The sequence below is a fragment of the Tasmannia lanceolata genome, unplaced genomic scaffold, assembly GCF_043159265.1.
Source record: "Tasmannia lanceolata isolate RefF3 unplaced genomic scaffold, GAP_Taslan_0.1 ptg000008l, whole genome shotgun sequence".
Taxonomy (NCBI): Eukaryota; Viridiplantae; Streptophyta; class Magnoliopsida; order Canellales; family Winteraceae; genus Tasmannia; species Tasmannia lanceolata.
In genome coordinates, this window is record NW_027518685.1 from 63,784,757 (window position 1) to 63,801,764 (window position 17,008).

General features: G+C 40.3%; 1 protein-coding gene across 1 annotated transcript; it reads right to left on the reverse strand.

Annotated features, from left to right (window-relative positions):
- Positions 1 to 285: 285 nt before the first annotated feature.
- On the reverse strand, positions 286 to 15,084 carry LOC143885455 (small ribosomal subunit protein uS13z/uS13y/uS13x-like). The gene is made up of 4 exons (XM_077389644.1): positions 14,926 to 15,084; positions 14,666 to 14,826; positions 13,249 to 13,437; positions 286 to 583 (listed from the first exon to the last, which is right to left on the reverse strand). Exons 1-4 carry the CDS (start codon positions 14,926 to 14,928, stop codon positions 478 to 480), a joined length of 459 nt encoding a protein of 152 aa, XP_077245759.1. The 5' UTR covers positions 14,929 to 15,084; the 3' UTR covers positions 286 to 477.
- Between the last annotated feature and the right edge of the window lie 1,924 nt (positions 15,085 to 17,008).

A 17,008-nucleotide genomic window follows, 5' to 3' on the forward strand; every position in this document is an offset into this window, starting at 1 on the left:
CACGGACCAACAGGTTGAAATCACGATTTTTCTCTTCCTTCTGCCCACTGATTCTTTCCTTTTTGTAAGGACAGAACACAATTTTTCCACTCTTCTTTCCTTTTTCTTTTCTCGCCACATCATTTCATCCGGCAACTGAACATCGCCTTTACAGTGAATGAAACAGTAATGGTTGTCCATTCCAGCATCCAAAAAATTGTTCAATCATCGATTTCACCAATCATATTCAAGTTTTAATTCTATTTTTAGTTTTTAGAATGGCAATGAATATTCCACTTTTAGCTCGGCACCAAAAAAAAATGGAACATTGTTTAATAACTCCAAATACATCATACTAGACTAATTTTCAGTTAAATCCTACAAAAGTTGCTCAAAAAGAACATCATAGTACGAAAACACACACACAAAAGTGTCTTTGAAACTCAATAAAACTCTCACCTGGCCATCAAGATTGTTGCTCAGAAAGTGAAAAAAGGCTCAGCGCTTCTTAGAGACACCAACTGTCTTTCCTCTGCGGCCTGTTGTCTTGGTGTGCTGACCACGGACACGAAGACCCCAGTAGTGCCTCAGACCACGGTGGTTCCTGCACAGGCAGAGATGACAATAAGGCATCACTCAACTGTAACTTGTAAAGATCGCAAAAAAGATTATAATATCTTTAAAGTTTCTAAAAGCAGTCCATCAATGATCTCAAATGACTCGAAAGTTTCATATTCTGACTCTGAAAACGGTTCCCCACTACTAAATACATATATAGGAAAAAATGGAACTGACACCAGACATGTCTGCCCGTTATAAATATTCTATACAATGAAAATGGAAACCACAAGTCAAGCTGAACAAGCGAAAGTGTTCCACAGTTCTCATATATGCAAGTGCTCTACAACATCTAGAAGGATTCAAACGGAAGTTGGAGAGAAATAAGAGATAGAACAGATGATCTTACAAAAGATATTAATCAGGCTTTAACAAAATAAATCAGGTTTACACAATACAAATTGCTTACTTAGTATGACAACAACAATAGAGGAAGAACCAAGCCTGATCATTGGAAATCGACAATAGTTACATTTTATTTTTCTAAACAATAAAATTTAGTAATGTTTAAGTCCATTCTTCAAGAGTTTACTTCCGTCATATGTTATCAAAGCTTTTTCACTTTGATGAATGATAGTGACCACTCAGGAATGGAAGGTTAACTACAAACTCATATATGAATGGTGAGATGCACCACTGAGGTATGTACATTATTTAGTAAAAAACCATCAGACAAGACAATAATACTACATTGAAAAATCTTGGAGATTTAAGATTCTCACATTATATGTATTAATCAACTAATTCATAAATTCCCTTCAGCTTTTTCTTTGAACTTTATAGTGTTTTTATAAAATTTTTTTTTTTGAAAAATGACATTGTATTAACTATAAAGGAATCAGATAGGAACAAGATGTCCCCCACTGATATTACATCGTTAGGTAACCGATCACATGTTTAAGATACAAATGAAGTTACAAGCATAGAATCTCTCATCACTCATTCCTTCGCTAAAGAGTCTGCTACTTCATTAGCCGACCGCCTTCTATGCTCAATTCACAGCTTTAACACTAATACCAGATCCAAAATTTCCGTGATAATTTCCTGAAAACGCCAAGGCCCTTTCGATTTGCTCAAAGCCCAACTAATCACATCGGCCGAATCTCCTTCAACTATTAAGTGACTCAACGCATGATCATTTGCCCATCTAAGTCCAAAGAGGAGCGCCCTTACTTCAGCTTCATTCGCGTCGCACTCTCCTATCGGGCCAGAGTAAGTCATCATTGTTGAACCTTTGTCGTCCCTTATGATTCCTGCAATCCCGGCCCTACCGGGGTTGCCGATCGAGCTTCCATCAAAATTAAGCTTAAGCCAACCCAACGGTGGTGGTTTCCATTTAGGTTGACGTTTAGCTAAGACTACTCTATCCCATAGGATTGACCGCCAATTTTGCAAAATATCACTTATAGTGAATGAAATTTTCCTTTTTGACTTTGCCCAAGAACAGATTTCTACTTTAATGTCCAATAGCACCCGATTGAGGTTTCTGCTTTCCTCTTCAAAGATACGCCTATTCCTTTCTCTCAAGATATTCCAAACAATACTGAATGGGATAGCTTTCCATATTAGTCTCCATATCTTCCCAAATGGGCTGGTATTCCAGTGGAGAAGCACTTTCCTAATTGAGCGAGGCCTCACCTAAGACATTCCAAAAGCTTGCATTGCCTTATCCCATAGTTGCGAGGAGAAGAGGCAATGAAGCATTAAGTGGTCTAGCGTTTCTTCAACTTCCAGGCACAAAACACACCTGCTGGCCATTTGAATCTTCCGCTGCTGAAGCCGGTCACAGGTATTGATTCGCCTACGTGCTACTGTCCAGGCAAAGGCCACAATCCTCGGCGGTACCAAAGAATTCCAAATTCTACTAACTGAGGATTTTCTATCTTTGTTGATTTCAGCAAAAAAAGTCTTCGCCGAAAAACTTCCATCAAGTTCTATAGCCCATATTTTCTCATCTTCTCTAAGGTTTGAGCAATATGCTGATTGTAGGATACTCAATAGCCCCCATAGATCCACAAACTCCACTTCCTTTAGATCCCTCCTCAGTCTAAGGTCCCAAAAGCCTCGGCCAAAAGAGTTTAATCTTTCCAAGTATTCCGCCACTGTTGCTTCTGGATTCAAGGCCAGACGAAGCAGTCTTGGGTAGAGTTCTCTGGGTGGTTTTTCCCCAATCCATAGGTCCAGCCAAAATCTAACCTGGTCACCTTTTTCAACTTTGAATCAAATCAATGGCTCAAATATTTCTCTTACCGAGCAAATTGATTTCCAAGCCCCTTTCTTGTCCTTGGTGATTTGGCTCGCCATTCCCCCCAATCCATCCCATAGTTCCCCCCACCACTTTATGCCACAAAGCTAATTTTTCATTTCCGAACCTCCATATCCATTTACCTAATAGTAACTGATTACGACCTTTTATCTTCCCAATTCCCAGCCCCCCATTCTTTTTTAGCTGGGACACAATCTTCCAGTTCAGTAGATGTTTTAACTTCTTACTTTGACCATCCCCTTCCCAGAGGAAATCGTGCTGCAACTTTTCGATTCTTTGAGCCACTTTACTGGAATTTTGAAGAGACAAAGTATATTGGCTTATTGGCTAAGGCTGCCATTATCAATGTTATCCGTCCACCCATTGAAATGTATCTTCTCTTCCATGATGCAAGCTTCCGCTCTATTGGGTCCCATTGAGCTGCAGATGGGATCCCAAAACCAAGGGGCAACCCTAGGTATGTAATAGGAAGGGATCCAGCTTCACATCCAATCCAGTCCACGTACCTCTGTACCACCCCTGGTTCCACATTAATTCCTGCCAATTTGCTTTTCGCAAAGTTGATTCGCAGACCAGAGACTAGCTCGAACCACCGGAAAGATATTTGACATTATCCACCACTGCCTCCTCATTTTCAATGAAGACCAACGTGTCGTCCGCAAATTGAAAGTGGGTGATTTCTTCACCATTTGACCCCGCTTTGCTCGCAGACCTTGGATGAGGCCCAATCCCTTAGCCTTAGATATCATCAAATTCAGGGTTTCCACCACCATTATAAATAAATAGGGGGTTAATGGATCGCCTTGACGAAGGCCTCTTGAGCTCATAAAGTAACCTTTCGTCGAACCATTAATTAGGATAGAGAAGTTGTTCTCTGCTACCACTACCTTGGATCATTTTCTCCATCGTACCCCAAAACCCATGTGATCTTGAATTTCATCTAAGACTTCCCAATCCACATGATCGTAAGCGTTTTCTATTATGTCAACTTTGAGAATAAGACCTTCCTTTTTTTCTCGCTTGACAGAATCAATAACTTCATTGGCTATCAACACTCTAGGATTTGTCTTGAATCAACAAAGGCACCTTGAAATTGAGATATAACTTTACCCATTACCGATTTTAATCTCCTTGCCAGAATTTTCGACACTATTTTCGCTAAGTTGTAATAAGACTAATCGGGCGGAAGTCTTTGATTCCTATGATACCTTCCTTCTTTGGGATGAGGGCTATAAACATAGATTTAGCTACCTCGCTGATTATACCTCTAGATTGGAATTCCCAGATGAAGGCCATAAAGTCATTTTTCATTGTGTCTCAATACTTTTGGAAGAATACCATAGGGAACCCATCCGGGCCTGGCGCTTTATCTTTCTGCATCGAAAAAATAGCATTCACCACCTCCTCTTCTGAGAAATCTCTATCCAGTTCGGATTGCTGGCTCGAACTGATTCTTCGGAATTGGAGACTATCAATCTTTGGACGCCAACTTACCTTCTTTGAGTACAAGGTAGTATAGTAATGAATTATTTTCTCTTTGATTTCTTCCGCGCTCTACACCAGACTATCTCCTTCTTGAATACAATTAATTGAATTGGTTCTCCTTCTGATATTTGCCATGCAATGGAAGAATTTTGAAATTGTCACATTTTAGCCAAACTGCCCGTGATTTCTGTCTACACCTTATTATTTCTTCTCTTCGCAGGATTTCCTCGTGCTTTGCCATTAATCTTGTACGAACAAGTTTCTCTTCGACCGTGGAGATCCCTTATTTCCTCCAATGCTTCAAATACTTTCAGATTGGTCAAGACTTCTTCCTTCTTTTTCCTGGTTTCTTCGTCATGAGATTTTTGCCATTCTTTGACCTTTGCTTTCACTCCTTTTAACTTTTTGCATAGCACGAAACCTCTCCAGCCTTCAACTTGAATTTCTTCCCACCACGGCTTCTATTTCTCCTTGAATTCGGGAGACTCGCATAAATCCATAGCAAATTTGAAAGGACGGGGTCCACCTGTAAAGTTTGACGTCTCTAAAAGATTGGGATTATGATCAGATAGAGGTTTAGGCGGGGCTCGCTGACATATCTTTGGGAATTTCTCCTCCCACTCTTGCGTGATCAATATTTTGTCCAGGCGACTCATGATCAAGCGAGATTGGTTATTGGACCAATTAAACTTCGCTCCCTCTAGAGAGAGAGATCTATCAGTTCACTATCAAGGATGAAATTGGATAAGTTCCTCATGCTTGTTGTAATGCTTCCCTGTCGGTTCTTTTCTTCAGGGAAACGAATAGTGTTGAAATCACCCCCAACTATCCAAGCTCCATGCCAGTGGTTGCGAATAGACCTTAGCTCCCCCCATAGGCCCCTTTTCTCTTCCTAGCCCTAACAGGGCCATATAGATCAGCGTTAACAACCATTCCCCCCCGCCCCCCAAGAGGCCTGACCAAATAGGATGGAGATTGTGAATCTACCAATGAATGAGCCTTCTCTTACAAATAATCCTTCCTTCCAAATTACGATTATTCCCCCTGTTGTGCCCACCGCTTCTTTCGAAATCCATTCCGTGTGATTACGACCCCAAAGTTTGGTGATAAGATTGTCCGTTACCCCCATAATTTTTTATTCCATTATCGCCACTAAATCTAACTTTCGGAAGTGAACAAAATCTTTGCTTGCCTGCTTCTTTTCGTCCCCCAATCCTCTTATGTTCCAGAAGCCCAACTTCATTGTAGATAATGTTGTTGCTTTCCCATTCAACGCCAACCCTCCTTACTGCTGGCCCGAACTATACCCCCCATGTGATCCCAGCACTACTGGTTCCAGCCTTTTCTGATCCCGCTTTTTAGCAATATTTCCTTGAATTTGCTCTGGTTGGTACGAGGATTCTTCACCTGACCTAGAGGCCGCCTTCACTGGCTTAATATTTTCTTTCCTAGTGTCCCTTTCCTCTTTTTTTATACGATCAATTCTGGCCTTGAATTTTATGGACCTTCCAGGGGAATGGGCCCTAATTTTTACTCCACACCCACCTTTAGGTGGGCCATCTTTAAAGAAGCCCAGAAGATGACCGAACTTAGCTTTCAGTCCCATACCCTTGAGCCTCCAGATGTGGGACCCACTTGACCCATACTTCCATATTTTAGAAGGTTTGATGTGCTTTATCGCCTCGGGCGACGAGCGGGCTATGCAAGTAGCACGTTCCAGGCATCCCTGTTACCTTCCGTGCCACTGCAAGACCACATTTGCTTATCCAAGGTTCTGCCTTTGTCTCGGGATTGCTTCTGGTCACCAAGATCCCTTGTTTGAGATGACCCACTACTACCCGTTGATTCATCCAGCTTGTTTTTACTGTTATGGTCACCGGTTTGAATTTTGAAAATTGAAATTTGCCCACCTCAACATTTGGGCCTGACATATTGATTTCTCTAGTGGATGAATGGATGGCTGAGATCTTAGGAAGTAACTGTTGATCTAACGGCCTAGAATTACTCCCCATTTTTTTCGGAGGCCACTCCTTCTCTTGCCTGTGGCCGGAGAATCATCTCCTCCGGTCCGGTGGGTTCCACGGAAATGTTGCCTGGATTCTGATGATGAAGCCCTTCATCTTCTCTTTCTTCAGTCGGATACTTCTTTCTGTCAACTGTGTTAATCCTTTCACAATTAACTCCTACTGTGAACCACTCATTACCAGCTTTCGGTCGGACAAAAGACCTTCTAAGGTTCCATTCACTCGTGAAGACTTTCGCGGATGCAAAGCTCATTTCCCTCTCGTGATTTCCTTCCATTTTCACCTCTAGTACTGTTCCGAAGATACTACCCAGAGCTACCACTGTCGAAGTTGCCCACACTTGGAGCGGGATTCCATGGAAGTTAACCACCAAGCTTGGGCTCCTTGTTGGTAGTTCTGGTTCCATTCTCTCAATGAGAGGAGGAATTGACTGTAAGCTTGTCCGCCTCAGTTAAGGACTTTCATTACAGATCTTGAGATTCAAACATAAATAAAACTTCTTACCCAGAATACACGGGCAAGGAAGGTCAGGGATATCCAAGAACCATTTTGCCCAGTACCACAATCCTTTCAAGTCCGACTCTTAGCCTTCCAATAAGACAGGCTCTTAAGAGGTGACTCCTTTCCAACAGTTCTTTTCCAGTAATATAGATTACATGCGTAGATCCAGAATCCATTTTTTCTATAGATCCAGTATCTGGCCAAGACTCCGTTGCCTCCTTAGCCTTAGCCTTTGATGCTTTTTTCTCTTTATGGCACTGACGACAACTCATTCTTCTGTGGTAAGCACAACCCTTGCATAGCCAATCTCCTGGAAAGAAAGATTGATTGCCAACAGGGTCCGGACCTTTCTTCATGGCTGTCATTCTAATCCAGCCGGTGACTAAAACGAGGATCAGGAAGGGCTTGGGCCCTCGATTCCAACCGGAATGATTCCGTCACCGGGGGAGCCACCTAGAACAGTGGCTGAACAGACTAAATCTTACTCCTAGGATCTAGAAGGGCTTGGGCCCTAACGCCCCCGAGCTAACAGCCAATCCAGAAGGATCTTGAAGGGCTTGGGCCCTCGAGACTATGAGGATTCACCAGAGACCTCATTGTTCACCGGAGAAGTTCACCGCAAGCCGACATCCTCCCCGTGAAATTCACCGGAAGATTCATCATTAAAGGATCAATTTTAGCCAATTCTTGAATAAAGCTTCATCATCATCAGTGACCTCTTTCTCTTTGGAAACTCTTGCTGAATCATATTAGGCATGCATGTATACATAACTGGTAACATGGATTATCTACACCGGGAGAGTGTTTTTATGATATTTATACAAAATGCTAAAATACATAATCCTAAGGTAATTCTTGAGACGAAAAAACAATGGATGGGATCAAATTGTTAAAGATGTGTGACATCCTTTTTGGAGGTATGTCTTCCAAAAGTATCTTGAGTGAAATACTTGTGGGAAGTTATATTTGTAGACTCGAATAAAGGAGAATAAGCATGCAAATGGACCAACCAACCCCAATTAATGAGTCATGAAGTGGGATTTCTCTCCGCATTGATTCCTTCTTAGATCAATAATGGACCAAGTAAGAGCACGAAGAGGAGAAAGGGAAGGTCTCAAATTCTTTTTGTGGAAGAATTTTGAAGGATGGGCACTTGTGCGTGTGTCTGTAGAGAGAGAGAGAGAGAGAGAGAGAGAGAGAGAGAGAGAGAGAGAGAGAGAGAGAGAGAGAGAGAGAGATATGGGAATTTTAAAAGTGATGAAAAGAGAGAGAAGCTCAACAGTGAGCCTTGTAAAAGGGAAGCAGGATTCGTTTTTAAGATTTTAGAGATAATGTATGGTTTTGGAAGGAAGAAAGCTGCAGGAGCCAAATCGAAAAATATGAAATGATTTTGCAATTGGTTCTGGTAAAAGCGTCATCCGTATAATGAGTACGCCAACTCCAAAATATGAAGTGAAGAATGTGACAAAAGGTTTGGAATCTTATAATCAAGTTGGAACAAGTAACGAATGGAACATCATGAATGATTTTTGGATGGAGAAGGGGAAGAAGATGAAAGATGGAGATGGTCAACAACACTCCTTGGATAAGATGAAATACTTATATTGATCACTTTGTGCTATTTTGTAGGTGACAAGTATGGAGAGGGTGAATGGTAAACAATTTATTTTGGCCAGGGAGGGAGCAGAGACAAATTTTGCTTAGAGGCAAAGATTTAGCAAGCGCAGCATTACCTGATTTGACACATAGTTCTAGACAATATAAAGCTTGTATGTGCACAAAAGTGCAATTAAATCATCCTGTATTTCGGCTGCACTGTTAGAAAGAGAAATATAATGACGACGGCGACGATTTTATTAGTGGCGATCAGGAAAGAAGCACAATGATGAGCTTTGTAAACAGGGCGGAAGGGTATTAGGCTTTTGAAAGAGAATTCATTGTTTTGGCAGGAAGAGGGGTGGGGCAGACCAATATGAAATCATTTTGCAATTGGTGTTGGTACAAGCCTGAATATTACAATGAGTTGAGGGAACCACTTCTAGAGGAAGTGAAGAATGTAGCAAAAGATTTTGGAATCTTATCATGAGGTTGGAAGACATATAGGTTGCATCATCATGACTGATTCTTGGATGAAAAAGAGACGGAGTACGCTGTTGCTGTCCTCCCTAGGAGCAGTTCAGATCATAACGCTCTTATCCTTTACTTCAATAAAAGAATCAAAGATTTTGGAATCTTATATTCAGTTTGGATGATGTGTGGATGTAAGTGCATCATCATTACTAGTTGGATTGAGAAGCAATGAAGTATGATCTCGGTGAGTAGTCCAAATGGGACGGAACGCATCGTCTCACGTGCAGCATGTGACAAACTCAAAAAAGCCTTCAACTTGTTGAAGTAATTGATAATTGATCATCTTGGAGAGGAAAACATTCACAAAGTTATGATGGATAACACTTCCACAAATGTGGTAGGACAGAGACAAATTTTATTTATAAGCGTATGCCCTTGTTGAAAATGATGAGTGATGGAGACCATCCTATTTTAACTTTTAGGTGTCTTTAAGTCCCTAAAATCACTTAGGGTGTATTCGGTTGCACAAAAGGCGGGATGGTTTAGGGGCTTTGCTTGCCATTTGGGTGCCACATCAGCAAAACCCCTTGTTTGGTTGCCAAAATGGAATTTACATCCCAGGAGACTCCGAGGGATGTCTCCATGTCTGGTGATGTGTCACACAAAGGTTGAATTTTGCTTGAATTTCTTGGGAATGATGATTTTCTCTCTCTGTTACCTCCCTCTCTCCCTCCGTCTGTCTGTCTCTCTCTCTCTTCCCTCCATATCGGTAATGACACCCCCAACTACTACTCAATGAGGTTGACAGCCAAACACTGCTTACCACTATACTCCAAGGTTATGTTCCAGGAAAATCCAATGCTCGTCTCCTCCATGTTGACTATTTATTCCATTACTCTCCCAGTCTATGCCGCAAAACCAAACAGACCATTAAGTTCTCTGAGTTATTGAGAGTTTTACATGAAATATGAAAATTTCAAGCGAGAAGTGTCTTTAAGTCATATGAGGGTATTTTAGTCAATGTGTTAGGTTTTCGCATAGGGTTTTAGAACTTTACGGTTCTCTTCTTTTTCTTATATATTGTAAGCCTCGACACACTTTTCTTTTATGGATGCATGCTACGATGACTGATGCTGGGATGAATAAAAAAACACAGTTGCTTTGATGCTTTGCAAAATCGTGGGTATAAAGCCTTCATCCTCAAGGTGTGATTCATTGCTCCAATCTAGGTAGGAACCCTAGGTGATCCATCGGTGTGATCCCTTCAGATGGTTTAGAGGTGGGATGCCATAACTGTGATGCCAAGTTAGCTATCTTCTCCATTCGTTTTATTTTAGATCTCTCTTCCCTTCTCTCTTCTAAACTTCCAAATATATACATGTCCATCTACGAATATCCCAACCTTAAACCTTTGACCCACAACCATAAAAACTGAAATCATCCCTTAATCTTTCTTAAACCCCTTGCTCGGACCTTCCCGGCATACGTCTATTGCTTCCAGACATGTATAAACTTCTCCAAACCTCCACTAAGCCTGGTAGAAATATTTTTCCAATCAAATCACATATTTTAGGATCCAAAACCCTAATTTTCACCTCTAACACCCCTTCTATAGATCTTTCCTGCATCAGTTTGGTATTAGAGAGAAGTATTAGTCTTTCCGCTCATCCTGCATCAAATTTATTTTTATCAAAGCTACATCGATCCTGCATCAGATTTGGCATCAAAGGTACATCAGTCCTGCAACATATTTGGTATCAGAGCAAAAGTATAAGTCCTTCCTAGGATAATCCAGCATCAGATTTGGAATTAGAGCCTAGGATCCCACCATTGAAACCCATAATTGTATGACTTATCAGCTAAAAAAAGCTCGCTTCTCCAAAAACTCGCTTCATAAGCTAAGTTCTTCTCACTTACCAAATTTAGGGGAAGCGTGCTTCCCAGACACTTCATACGCATTTCATCTTAATTAAGAGTAAGCCTCCCGTTTAGGTGCTTATTTCTTTCAAAAAGAATATTTTCTCATTTTAACAATGCTAAAGGAGCATATTTAAAAAAAAGAATGCATTTTTTTGGACTAGGAAAAAACACAGTGCATTTAAAACTTGAAAACATACCTTAAGTTACAAATAAAATTATGTGGATCTCTTTCTAAAAACTTAACAATAAATATACACGAATAAATCATGTGAAACTGTAAATTCTTAAAACTTGTAATTATAATTAATATAATTAATCTTAAAGTATTATTTTCTACTTGAAATCCTTACATCTACTAACCCTTTCTTCCTAGCCTACCATAATCGAACTTTTCCATGTACTTTTTCTTCACTTCCAATGAGGTTTCTTACATATTTCATATTGAATTTCAATGACACTTCCCACACATTTTCTTTTTTACTTTCTTTAGAGCTTTTTGCATCCCGCATTTACTCTTCTCTGAACCCCTCCTTTCCACTTTTGCCTCCTAGACCGCTTCTTGCACTCGCTTCCCACTCTGGCAACTATGGAATAGACATTACATTCCTTTCCTATTCATATTCTCTCGAAAAAAAGGAATCTATATTCCAATTCTGGTGTTCAGGTAACCATCAGAATTTATCGAAATCGGGCGTATGGATGTCAGTTCAAGTTTTCAAACCCTAATCAATTTCAATCTTTGGAAGGAGATCAAGACGAAGAAAGGATCTCGATCATGGTTACTAACAAAAGAGAGTCACAAAATTCAAGTCCTGAACCTCAAACAAAAAGTAATAGTATTTGCATGTTGAGACATTTTTCTTCTAACAGAACAAATGGATTGTAATATGACAAGACCCAAGACCCGATTTCTCAGCAAGGCCTGATAAAATAAAATACCAAATTCAAAAGCTCAACGTTTTGACAGTGTATAAAATTTCAAAATGGCAGTGGAAAAAATAGAGGTGGAGAAAAAAAGATTTGTTACTTGCTGAGCAGTATCTAAATTGCCTACGCGTTGAAATGGAGAAAAACCAATGGAGGCCAATCCTCTGACCAAAAGCAAGGAGTCCTCTCTATAGATTGCTTCGCAAAGAGGAAACACTTTTGCGCTTTCTATCATCGAGTATCGTATCAACCCTGCTACGAAAGGCACTCCAGAAACATTTATCAGAGGAGGGGCTAAGAAGGAGCTAAGCATAGCTGGAGAATCCGTGGAGACGGTTGAACACTGCAGCTAAGAAGGAGATGAGACCTTATGTTTCAAAAAAATAAAAGGAGATGAGACCTTGCTGAGGTGGGTTGGGAAGAGATGTTCAATGCAACAACCATCAGAAGACTTGAAGTTGCAGAGAGAGAGAGAGAGAGCGACATTTTCGGTGAAAGATTTGGGCTAGAGATGGAAAGAGATTTTTTTACGTTACAGAATTGTTTGAGCTGGAATCCCAGAATACCACCCACTCGAGCAGTAACATAATCAGCCCGAAATCTCCCTTGCGATCTCAAAATCCGCTAAATTATTTGAACCAAATGCTGGAGTCTGGAATCCAGATAGGGAATCAGATCCCAACTCTTATTCTTGAGTCTACCAATTCAAGCGCGCCCAGAGGGTTGATCAGATGAATCCTACTTCTTCAATTTTTTCTTAGACAATTTGAGAGCACGAATACTCGAACCCAAGAGCAATAGTGCCCGTGATCTAACCATGGATGCTAGCTATACTGAAAGTCCAAGATCTCTCCCCGCCTACTCTTTCAACTTACAAACTCTAGTTCAAGGGGAGAAGAGTGAGATATTTAAGTTAAATCCCATCCAATGTTTCAAAACGCATACTCAATCAAGAACTCAGTCTAAGGAAGAAATAGGTCGAGTAAGGTGAGTCAGAAGAATTTTTATTGCTAGGCTTAAACCAGGTGGGTGAGTCAATGATTAACCATTGAATTGTAAACATTTATCTCACAAGAATCTCCCATCCACCCCCACGCCCCAACACCACACACCCAGACCCACACATTTGAACTAGAGGATGTGTATGTATGAGAAACTACACGTTGACTATGATTCTATGAACTTGTTCATATTTAACTCTTCCAATCTGCATCACCAGTCAAAGCCAAAATTGCACACAGCCAGTGTACTGTATGAATACGTAACACTTGAATATGAGTGAAGAGATAACCTTATAAAATAAAATAAAATCAATACACAAGATTAAAAACATAGGGATTACAAGCAATGCAAATGCAGAATTGAATAATATAAAATAAAGGGACATAAGGCGACACTTCATTCCATCCTCAAAATTAAAACATTGGAGACATTAACAGCATTTATTGAAACAAATACCTTATCTTCTTCAGTCGCTCCAAGTCATCTCTCAGCTTCATATCCAGTGCATTTGAGACTACCTGAGAATACCTGCCATCCTTATAATCCTTCTTCCTATTCAAAAACCAGTCCGGGATTTTGAATTGCCGAGGATTGGCAACGATCACCATGAGATTCTCCAGTTCTTGTGCAGATAATTCACCAGCCCTATCAAACCCAGAGCAACACTTCTATTCAAAAAACAAATATATTTAAAAATACCTAAAAATCTAGCAAAACCCAAAAACATTACAGGGGAAAAAAAGCTAAAACGTAAAAAGAGACTAGAAACTAAAAAACTAGCAAAATCAAACGATTCCATTAAATGACCATCAGAAAAGACCTGCTAAGGTAAACACCAATATATATATATAGAGAGAGAGAGGAAAGTGAAGCTACACCGCCGGCTTAAACTACAATGGGCCCACATTGTTTTGGTGATCCAAACCATTCATTTGATTGGCCCTCACATAGATAGGGTGTCCACCAAAAATCAGCTCCATAGGATCATCCCAACCCTTCAAACTGTGGAGGCAAAAATGGACAAATTTGTGAAGGTTTTTACACGTTCATTTTTGCCTCCACAAATCGTAGGGTTGGGATGATCCTATGGAGCTGATTTTTGGTGGACACCCTATCTATGTGAGGGCCAATCAAATGAATTCTTTGGATCACCAAAACAATGTGGGCCCATTGTATTTTAAGCCGGCGGTGTAGCTAAGTTAGCTACACCGGCGGTGTAGCTTCACTTTCCTCATATATATATATCGACACACACACATATAGACCCGCCTACAGAAATTCACTAACCCATAAAACAAACTCTGCCAATATATCATATCCATGAAGTACAAAAAGAAAACAAGATTTGATAAGGTGTAAGGCCGTATGTATTTTTTCGAAATGCACTGTACAGCTTGCCCCGTATGATGATCCAAAACATCCATTTGATGAGCCACAATGTAAATAGGCTGTGCCCAAAAAACCATTTCATAAGATGATCCTAGCCCTCCAATCTATAGATGAACTGCATATTATTGAAACATCTATAGATCAGAGGGTTGGGATCATCCTATGCAAATGTAATTTTGGGGGCACAACCTATATACGTTGTGGCCCATCAAATGGACAGTTTGGATCATCCTATGATGCAATCCATACAATACTTTTTGGAAGGAAAAAAAATACTGGACTATGACCTAAACCATATAAAAACACCAAAAACAAAATACTGAAAAAGCCAAAATCATCCAAACTAAGAAAACCTTGCAAACCCAACATCGATCTATTGTACAAACACCCACTTACAGAATCCATCAATTAATATCATAAATAAATAAACGCATCTAGAGTATCCAAAACCCAACTGAAATAAAACTCTTGGTAGAAATCGAACCTCTTGTTCATATCAACGTCGGCCTTCTTACAGACGAGATTGGCAAAACGCCTCCCAATACCTTTAATGGAGGTCAGTGCAAACATGATCTTTTGTTTCCCATCCACATTGGTGTTCAATACACGCAAAATATGCTGGAAATCTTCGTTCGCGACAAGAGACTAGAAAAAATACAAAAGATAATCCGAGCCAAATATCAAAACTTGAGTAAAAGAACAGAGATCAAAAGAGACTTGAAGGGAAGATCGCAAATACGATACCATTTTTGCTGAGAAATGGGACTTGGAAACTCGCAGACGACCAGAGCCAAACCGAGGGATGAAAATTAGGGTTTTTTAGGTTTTATATGTCTTCTGTTTCCGTTTTATACTTGTAAGTTGTAACCGAGGGAGCCGCTCATGTTTAGGGTTTGGTGAATGCTGTGTGGTTTCTGTGGCCACAGAACCCGCTTAACAAACTCAGAATGGCCATTGTGTCCTTTTTGTTTGAAATGACTAAAATGCCCTGGTTTGTTGGGCCCTGATGGAGATAGGGTTTGGATCATCCAATGGAAAATTCTCTCAATAGGATGATCCTAACCCTCTGATTTGTGGAGGTTTAAAGTGGATGGCACAGTATAAAAACTTCCACGGATCAAAGGGTTATGATCATCCTCTAGTTAAGCAAATCGGGCTCTACAAAACGCTTTGAGGTTTATTGTGGACCTTAATCTCACACCAAAATATGGGACACACCCTTGGTTAGCTTTTCCTTTCTCACACCACAACAATGGTAGAGAACCTTTTTTCTTTCTCTCTTTTCTCTAATTAGAAAAGCTGTACTTTTCTCTTAATAGAAGCTAGCCAAGAGTCTCTTCATTATTTTTGGAATCACCCTTAATGAGAGCACTAAAGGCATTCAACTAAAATGAGAAAAACCAAAGAGTCACCATTAATGGAATACAAAGAGTCACCAAGAAAGGGTAACTCTTTTGTCCTTTTGTTAATGACTCTTGGAGTACCAAGGAATATGAAAGGCCACCTTAAAGCCTCAGTCCAATCTTTAATATTTGAAACTTAATTGGATTCAAAAATCTAACAATCCCCCACAAGTTTCAAATTTTCACAAACTCAGAGAGCTCTAGTCACATTGTGCATAATGAAAATGTCTGAAGACTTGAATTTTCAAATAGATTATTTGAATTGTAGTGTAAGTACATGGTGGACTTAGGCTTGAACCAGCATCTCTCTACTTTTCAGTAATCACACATGACTAGATTTAGAGTATGTGTGTATAGTGGACCATGCCTTGAACTACCACACTACTCACAAGCTTGCCTGAAACAAATAGCACACAAAGTGCTCGTCCTGGCTCTGCGAGGGCTCTAAGAGTATGCCAGCTCCATAGGAGACACACAGTCTCCACCCTAACATAGGTATATCCTTTAGTGTGTTCCTGTCAAACACCCCGTACCCGCAGTACTTCGGACCACATTAAGGCTTAAAAGCCAACCTCTTTACCATGACAGGTTTCTGTGTGGGCCCTAGCAATCTTTTAGACTACATAGGAGATGGCAAATCTCCACCCGCACATAGGTGAGCTCCTTAGAGTATACAAAATACTCAGAGTATACACAATACTTAGAACTCATTAAGGCACTAATGCCATCCTCAATTCATTCATGTTTCTACATGGGCTCTAGCAGTCTTACCTAAGGTTTTAAATCTCGGTTTCGGTTTTGGTAGGAAATTTCGGAAGAAATCTTGTAAAAATTTCACCGAAATTTCCGAAACGTTTCACCGAAATTTCTGAAATTTCTGGTGAAATTTTGTACTTCACCAAAACGCTTCACCGAAATTTCCGAAACGTTTCACCGAAATTTTTGAAACGTTTAGGTGAAGTTTGGTACTTTTCCGACTCACTGTGAATTTCGTTTCGTTTTCCATCGAAACCGAAATATTTCGGCCGAAATGGCCGAATTTTAAAACCATGGTCTTACCTACTCAGACTACATAAGAGGTGATATGCCTCTACCCATACATAGGTGAATCCCTCAGGACATGCACCTGCCATGCATCCAGCACACAAAGTTCTTTGGGCTCATTAAGGCTTACATCCATCCTCTACTCCGACAGGTTAAGTGCACTAACACAGGAATGGTCTTAAACAATTTATATTAAAGTGTACCAAAACAAATCCATTCATATTCCATTCTTTGAACCATGAACTCACTCAAAGTCTCCATCATCTCTCAGAGGAGAATGCCGCATTGAGATCACCTCCTCAAGTTACCATAGCACCTACCGTACCTCAGCAGCCTATTCCTCCTGTCAAGGAAACCATACCTATCCAGCCCACTGACCA

Excerpts from the sequence above, each read along its gene's own strand:
- LOC143885455 (XM_077389644.1), bottom strand. Across the intron at positions 13,438-14,665 it reads GACGTTGATATGAACAAGAG|GGCTGGTGAATTATCTGCAC; the intron begins GTTCGATTTCTA and ends TGGGTTTGATAG. Across the intron at positions 584-13,248 it reads GAGCGACTGAAGAAGATAAG|GAACCACCGTGGTCTGAGGC; the intron begins GTATTTGTTTCA and ends CTGCCTGTGCAG.